This window comes from Pteropus vampyrus, unplaced genomic scaffold (assembly GCF_000151845.1).
Source record: "Pteropus vampyrus isolate Shadow unplaced genomic scaffold, Pvam_2.0 Scaffold308, whole genome shotgun sequence".
Taxonomy (NCBI): domain Eukaryota; kingdom Metazoa; phylum Chordata; class Mammalia; order Chiroptera; family Pteropodidae; genus Pteropus; species Pteropus vampyrus.
In genome coordinates, this window is record NW_011889089.1 from 542,409 (window position 1) to 550,716 (window position 8,308).

The window sequence follows — 8,308 nt, forward strand, 5'->3', positions numbered from 1 at the left end:
GCATTTGCCTCCATCTTGGAGAAATTGCATATCCCTTCGGTGTTCAGCTGAGAAGTAGACACAATTCTGATTTTTTTTAATGTAGCCATATATCCCTTTTGTTGTTTTTTCCCCCCTATAGAGATCAAAAATTGAAAAGAAGTATATCTGAAAACTGGAATGAGAGGAAAATAAACATCATCCTGGTTCCATGGAGCCAAGCCTGCGTGAGGCTTCACGTTTCTCTCTGCCGTTATCCAGAAGCTTGTGACTATATCTGTTCAGTCTCTCGTCAGTGAAGAAATAATATCTGCTATATAAAAAGTTAACCCCAGTAGATCTAGCTTTTATTCATTAATTGCCTATGAATTTTTGTTTAAAGAATCATAGGTTTTTGGTTCCTGAGGGTGTCAGTGGTGGGAAAGGCTTATTGAAATATTTTCCAGGGCAGTCTATGATTATGGCACTTGAGATTACACCTGTGGTCTTTAAATTGCTCTGTCATGTGACTCAGTGCTTAATAAACCATTCGAAGTGCAACGGAAATTGTGTCTGGTGAGCGTCCTGTCCTATGGTGTGCCGAACTGATTATCGTAATGTGGACTTTTCCTTTCAAAAAGCTAAAGATATGACATCCTTGGGTATTTTTAAACAGCATTCATTTATTCAACAACTGGTTACTGAGTGCCTAGTATCTGTCAGGAACTGTTTTTAGATGCTTTAACAACATACAAGTCTTTCTTGGAGATGACTGCAACTTCTAAAGACACAAGTAAAAAGATTAAGGAGCATAAAAAGTAGGACCATCACCAAGAGGATGGGTTATTTCCAGCCGCTTAGATGTCATTGGGTGGGGAGGGCTCCCAGTACATCCTGAGAAATGTCTTCCTCCTTCTTCCACGAGAGAGGTATTCAGGGGGCTTGGTCCGTCTCCAGTTTGGCCTCTTACTCCTGCTTTAAATATCCGGTGTGGGGCTGCATTCCTTGGTTGGTGGGGGCCGTCCCGGAACAAGCAGGTGAGAAGCCTGGGGAGGAAAATCCACGGGGCCAAGACGGCAAAACAGAAGGACGGAAAGATGGTCCTTCACGGCATCCGGGTCTTTCCATCGGACCGGGAACTGCCAACTAGTAGACTTCTTACGGGATATAACGACATTAAATACCACCCTGGTCGCTATTAGGGGCTATTCTGTTAGTCGGTCTGAAACCGCAATTCACTAATCTAAATGTTCTGTTCTCCGAAGCCAAAGTCCAAGGTAATAACGAGTGCTCTTCAGTCCTCCGGGGACGTGCCCTGGGGGGCTGAGGCGGGAAAGGGGATGCGCTGGCTTCCGGTGGAGCTGAGCTGCAGGACTCGGAGCAGGTATTCTAATTCCCGTATTCTAAATACACGTCGACTTTGCATCAGCGAGTGAGGCACAGGTACCTCCCAACTACTGACGTCCTGTGTGAGAACACACGCAGCAGAGGGAAGGAGCACAGCCCTCGGAACCCCGGACCGGCTGCCGCCCAGGTGAGTCCAGGTGAGCGTTTCTGAATTAATTCACCTCGGCGCCTGCGTGCTTATTTCGGAGTACTTTAAGAATGAAGCACCTGCCCAATAAAGGGCGGCCAGTTCACGTTCTGTACCCCGGTGGCCGCACAGCCAGCGCGACTCCTTGGGCGGTTATCAGCCGTGTCCAGTCGCGGGCCCGGAGCCGGCGCAGGGTCCACCGCGTCTGCTCCGCCCGCCCGCGCGTCTGCTCCCTGCTCCGCCTCCCTGCGCGCCTGCTCCGCCCCCCGTGCGCCTGCTCCGCCCCACCCCGCGCATGCTCAGCCCCCCCGAGCGCATGCTCCGCCATCCCGCGAGCATGTTCCGCCCCCCCGAGCGCTTGCTCCGCCCGCCCGAGCGTATGATCAGCCCCCCGCGCGTCTAATCCGCCCCCCGCGCGTCTGCTCCGCCCCCCCGCGCGTCTGCTCCGCCCACCCCACGTCTGATCCGACCCCCCGCGCGTCTGCTCCGCCTCCCGCGCGTCTGCTCCGCCCCTCCGCGCGTCTGCTCCGCCCACCCCGCGTCTGCTCCGCCCCCCCGCGCGTCTGCTCCGTCCCCCGCGCGTCTGCTCCGCCCCCACGCGCGCCCCGCTCCGCCCGAAAGCACGCACGCACGCACGCACGCACGGCCGGGCCCGAGCACGTCAGCAGTGCGCAGGCGCACATCGTCCGCGCGCTTTTCGTGGCTGCGGGGCAGCGCGGAGTGCGGAGAAGCCGCGGCCGGGACGCGGGAGGTAGGCTCGGAGGGGCCGGCGCGGCCTCCGCAGACCCTCCCGGGGGGCCGGCTGGGCGTGGCGCTTCCCGGGCGGCTGGGGGGCGGGCAGGGGCCTGGAGCGTGTCTGGGAGTGGGCGTGTCCCCGCTTCGGCTGGCTCAGTAGCTTGTCAAGGCGGGGCCTCGGGGCGCGGCCGCATCCCGGGGCGCGGCCGCATCCCGGTCCGCGCTCCGGTACCGGCCGGTTCTGACGCCGTTTGCCGGAGCCTCGCACCGCGCAAACCCGCTGCGCCCGCGGCGGCGTGGTCGGTCCGTGTGCGCGGCCCGGGGGTCCGAGCTCTGTCCACCGGCCGTCGCCTGCCCAGCCCGGGGACCTGAGGCCGGGCGGCCACCTCCGTGGCCGGAGGGGGGCGATGCCTTCGGGAGGGGCTGTCGTGACGGTTAAGTAACGTTTGATGGAGCGTTTGCTAAGCGCTGAGCGCTTTAGAATTAGTGTCCCTGAGCCGGGTGAAGGTGTTTACGCCAAGGTCAGGGCCGCTGGACAGCCGCCGTCCGCGTCCGCCGCCGCTTTGCCTCGGGATGTGGAAGGCTTTATGAAGGGCCGGCACAGTGTCTGGCCCATGGCAGGAGCTCTGGCGGTATTTTAATGACTTTCCTTGGGATGGGTACCCTGCCCTGGATCCTGGGAGAATGGAAATGTAGTGGGAAACGCTTCCTCCTTGCAGAAACCATCTCTCTAAGTAGACAAATCACATTATTACAATAAGCAGAGAATTATCAGAATAAAAATGGTTGAAATGTAGTTCATATGTCAGTGCTGACTACGCATAACTTTTAGAGTTGGGAAATGCCATAAAGATTAAAGTGACTTGGAAATGGTACAGTGGGACAGTGGCTGTGCCACTGATCAGCGCTGGCTGCACAGTCGTTTGTCATCCATGTTCACGTGTGTTGGGTAAGTGACTGCTCTGGCAGGAAGAAGTCAGAGTTGGGCGGAGGAAAGAGGAGGGGTCTGGGAGCACCCGCCAGAGCTCTGAGCTGTTGCAGGACTCCCAGGGTGGCAGGCGGTGACGTGGGGCGAAGCCCCAGAGAGGAGGAGGATGGTCATAGAAATGGGAAAGTTTGTGATAATTGTCGTCCAGGTCACCTCGCTTTAAACTCCCTATTTCCAGGATTGCATGAGAGATGGAAATAAGTCAAAGGGGTGTAGTGGTAGCGGGTGAGCCGCTAGTCAGGAGACGCTGGTTCTAGTTTCAACTGTTCAGCTTTATAGCTTTCAGCAGATTAGAATCTCTCTGGCTCTATGTGCCTTTTCAACAAACACTCGCGGACACCTACCTGCAACCTAGTAGATTTTTGCAGGATATTAGGGAGACACAGAAATTATCATTAGGTTCATTGCCATGTAAAATATGGCAATGAACCTAATGATAATTAAGCTGTACTTACAGGTGATTTGGAAGGTAAATATTTTTAAATACATGAGTTCTTGGTTTTTACTTTATTGGAATACCGTTAGGAAACTTAAAATTTTTCCTTACAAATTTTTGTGGATTAGCAGGTAAATTCTACACATCCAGCAACGTAATACATTCATGTAAATCGTGTTAAAATAGTTGTAGCTTACTGTAAGGCTTATAAAAATAACGAGAGAAGAAATCTAAAATTAAAGCATTTTACTAGCAGACTATTTAGCTTGTTCTCGCGTTTCATTTATTATGACATTTTCACTTGTTAATATTTCATGTGAAATTGGGAAAATGTGAGAGATACTGGGGCATCCTGTTGTAAGTGCTCAGACACGACTAAGTCCGTACAAACAGGTAGTGATGACGGTGGGTTATATTTATGATCCGTGCTGCTGGGACCCTGGGTGGTAGCATCAGGGAGTACTGTGTGCACAGCGAGGCGTGCGCTGCCTGGGGTGGGACAGCTCATGTGCGAATTCCGGCACCAGTGCCAAGCGGCCCTGTGACTGACTTCCTCGCCACAGCCTCGGTTTCTTCATCTGGGCGCTGGGGCCGACGTGGCAGTTCTTGGAGCCTTTCATGTTCATTATTGGACGGGGTTCTCATAATGGTTTCTCTACTTTGCAGACGACTCGGCGACAGTAAGAGGCTCGCTTGAGACCCCTCGTCTAACTCTCCGTGGAGACCAGACGTAAACCCCGGGCTTGGCTGGTTTTGCTTTGTCTGTCTGTAGTTCCGTTGTTCTTTGTATGCCTTTCTTTTGCTGGTTAATTTTAAATCCTTTCCTAAACCTTATGACGGTTTTTCCTGATGCCTGGGAAAATTCTTACATAACTAGAATAGTTTAACCCGTAATGAAGTATTATTAAGTCAAGTCTTTAATATTTTATATCTCGAACGCTTGAAATTTATGATCGAATATTTTCCTTGCATTAGGCCTATTTTTATAAATTAACCTTATAAGTGAAAGAGTCAGTGTACCTTCCTTTAGATGAGTTGGGACTTAAAAAGTACATTGAAGTGTTGTATCTTCGTTGGCTTATTACTGATTCTTTCTCCTCTTTGTCATGTGTTGTAGAGCCTCTGACATGCAGGCGTCCAGCTCCAGGTCCGTGCACCTGAGTGAATGGCGGAAGAGCTGCTTTGCGATCACGTCGGGCACATGTACAGCCGGGCAGAAGGCAGATGCCTACCGGGCGCAGATACTGCGCATCCAGCACGCGCTGGCGAGCTCTGAGCTCTCGCAGGTCTGTGCCGCCAGACTGTTCAAAAGATACGCGGAAAAGTACTCTGCCATAATTGATTCCGACAACGTCGAAACCGGCTTGAATAACTACGCAGAAAACATTTTCACTTTAGCAAGGTCCCAGCAAACAGACAGTGACAAGTGGCAGTCTGGACTGTCGGTCAATAATGTTTTCAAAATGAGTACCGTACAAGAGATGCTGCAGGCTGGCAAGAGGTTCCGGGACGCCATGCTGACACCTGCCGACGCGTCAGTGGTGATCCATAAAGAGGCCATTACCGCCGGTCCCGCTGAGCTTGGTGCTCGGGGCGGTTCTGCGGAGAGCGACCCGTTTCCTCCCTCAGCTCCTGGTCCAGATAGGCCCCGAGACGTCCCCGGGAGCAGTCCTCTGATGGGCCCTCAGAGTCCCCAGCCACCTGTGGCGACGAACACCCCAAAGACGTGTCCCACATCCGCAGCACCTTTTGGTGAAGTAGTCACTGCACAGTTCCATGCCACGCCATTATTTGGAAATGTCAAGAAGGAAAATAACAGGTCCCCAAAAGCCAGCACAGGACTGAGTGTGTTCTCATCCCATCAGCCTTTTCCTTCTGGCTGTGGAAATCCACGAGAAAGGAAAGCTGGTTACGTTTCTGGCGCCACCGACGCCTTCTCCACAATACCGAGTCAGGCCTTTGGCGGAACAGAGGATGCTGGCCAGAGAGAGGAGAGCAGCCTGCCCACGTTTAAAACTGCGAGAGAACAGTTCTGGGCAGATCAACACAAGAAGTGCCGCCAACCCCCGCGTGCGTCCGGGCCTTCGTATGGCGGCGTGAAGAAGTCTCTGGGAGCCAGCAGGTCCCGAGGAATATTCGGCAAGTTCGTGCCCCCTGTGCCTCAGCACGAAGGCGGGGAGCCGGGCGGGGGCCTGCAGAGTAAGCCCGACAGTGCTGCGCCTGCGGGCCCGGGGCATCCAGCCGACGAGCGGCTCAAGAACGTGGAGCCGAAGATGATTGAACTGATCATGAATGAGATTGTGGATCATGGGCCCCCGGTGACCTGGGACGACATCGCGGGGGTCGAATTCACCAAGGCCACCATAAAAGAGGTGGTGGTGTGGCCCATGCTGAGGCCAGACATCTTTACTGGTCTGCGAGGGCCCCCTAAGGGCATCCTGCTCTTCGGGCCTCCCGGGACCGGCAAAACGTTGATCGGCAAGTGCATCGCCAGTCAGTCCGGGGCGACCTTCTTCAGCATCTCCGCCTCGTCCTTGACCTCCAAGTGGGTGGGCGAGGGGGAGAAGATGGTTCGGGCGCTGTTCGCCGTCGCCAGGAGTCAGCAGCCGGCCGTGATATTCATCGACGAGGTCGATTCTCTCCTGTCTCGGCGGGGAGACAGCGAGCACGAGGCTTCCCGGAGGATGAAGACCGAGTTCCTCGTGCAGCTGGACGGAGCCACCACGTCTCCCGAAGACCGCGTCCTGGTGGTGGGGGCCACCAATCGGCCGCAGGAGATCGACGAGGCGGCCCGCAGAAGGCTGGCGAAGAGGCTGTACATTCCGCTCCCGGAAGCCGCCGCCAGGAAGCAGATGGTGACGGGTCTGCTGTCCAGGGAGCGGAGCCGCCTCAGCGAGGAGGAGGTGGCGCTGGTCGTGCAGCAGTCTGCCGGCTTCTCGGGGGCCGACGTGACGCAGCTCTGCAGAGAGGCGTCCCTCGGCCCCATCCGCAGTCTGGGGGCCGCCGACATCGCCACCATAACGCCAGAGCAGGTGCCACCCATTGCTTACGTCGATTTCGAAAACGCTTTCAGAACTGTGCGACCCAGTGTGTCCCCGAACGACTTGGAGCTCTATGAAAACTGGAACCGAACTTTCGGTTGTGGGAAGTAAGCGGGCTCCTGGCACTGAGGTGGGCGCCCAGTCCCTCCCCTTCAGCACGGGACCCTGGGGGGTAGTTAGCCGGGCGCTTCCTGTGCACCGTAAGTTAGATACCTCAGGATGGCACAGCACGAGCTCGGCGCCCACGCGGACTCACGCAGCCTGTGCCAACAAGCTGGGTGCGTGCGCCCGCCGTGGACGCCCGTTCGCGCAGAGCACGGAGGAGCTGTCTTTGCTCGTTTCTGATGGGTCTTTGTTTTTGGCATGTGTAATGGGATGAATGGTGAGCTCAAGGTGAAATTAAGAGATTTTATTTATGTGTGAGGATGCACGATTTATACATTCCATTGAAGAACGCTTGTTCGGAAGACCACATAATTCTGTGCTGGCTGGTTTTGTGGTTTGCATTTGAAACAGCATTGCTTACTGTTGTTTAATAAATTTAAGATCTCAGCAAAAGCTGGAATAAAAGCACCCGTTTTTAAAAGCACTCACTCGGCCTGCTTTGTCATCTTGCTGTTCTTCCCTTACCAGGACTAATTTCTAGGGTCAGAAATAGCAAAGTGGATGTAAGACCAGGCACGTGCCATAGGACCGAAAGGTGGAGGATGCTCCTCAGGGCAAGGTGGTATCTCATACCACTGTGCTTGACACTGCTTCACAGCCTGCAGTATGGGTCTCTCAAAAGGAAACATTTTTCGTATTTTTATAATGGACCGTTCTGTGTTATCAATAGTACATGTTCGTTGTAGAAACATTAGAAAGTAGAGATGAGCAGAAGGAAAGTGAAAACCACCTTCTTCCACTTTACGCTCTCTTAACATTTTACTATTCTTTTAAATTTGTTTATCTTTTTAGGTGAGGCAACCCTCGGTTGACCTCACAGTTTGCAAGGACCTTGTCAGCTGACAATCCCTTATTTATTTTTCACGCCTACAGCGCCTGGTCTTCCTAGGCGGTCTCCCGTCCAGGTACTGACCAGGCCCGACCCTGCTGAGCTTCGGAGGTCAGCCGGGATGGGGCTGGTTCAGGGTCGCGTGGCCGTGGACCCTGTTAACATTTTAGTCTCAGTTCTGGGCGTTTTACGCAGGAGTGGGACGGTCCTGTGCGTTTTCTGTAGCCTGGTTTTGCTCTTTAAAGTGCGTCAGCGCCGTTTGCCCTGTGAACACGTCTACGACGCCACTTGTCCCCTGACTGCCCGGGGCGGGTCGACGCAGTCGCCCTCTGACAAGGCATGTAGGTGGCACCTCACGTTGCTGACCTTTTCTTCATTGTAAACAAAAAATATGTGGAGCGCCTCAGTGACCCTGTGCCCCCGTGACACCAGTCACAAACCTTTACATGGGGCCCCAAACTTCCAAATGTTCAATTAAAAACCAGAAAGTGCTGAAAACGCAGCAGAACTGTGAGAATCTTGACAGCACACAGCACTGGGAAGGACGGGGAAGCGGGCGGCAGAGGGTCGGGGCGCCCGGCCGGCTGGACGCGGCTACCAAGCGACCCCGCTTCTGGGTGTC

At 54.3% G+C, this 8,308-nt stretch overlaps 1 protein-coding gene across 9 annotated transcripts in view; it reads left to right on the top strand.

Moving 5' to 3' along the window:
- The first annotated feature begins 2,136 nt into the window (after positions 1-2,136).
- The window catches only part of FIGNL1 (fidgetin like 1), a 6,792-nt gene continuing 620 nt past the window's right edge, over positions 2,137-8,308 (top strand). The window contains exons 1-3 of one of the 9 annotated variants that reach the window (XM_023521613.1): positions 2,137-2,243; positions 4,318-4,437; positions 4,769-7,281. In XM_023521613.1, coding sequence (XP_023377381.1) covers positions 4,779-6,803 — 2,025 coding nt within the window. In that variant the 5' untranslated portion in view covers positions 2,137-2,243; positions 4,318-4,437; positions 4,769-4,778 and the 3' untranslated portion in view covers positions 6,804-7,281. Of the gene's footprint in view, positions 2,244-2,640; positions 2,662-4,317; positions 4,438-4,768; positions 7,282-8,308 lie in introns of those variants that run through there. The other 8 variants (XM_011377271.2, XM_011377275.2, XM_011377276.2 and 5 more) reach the window with 8 other exon arrangements.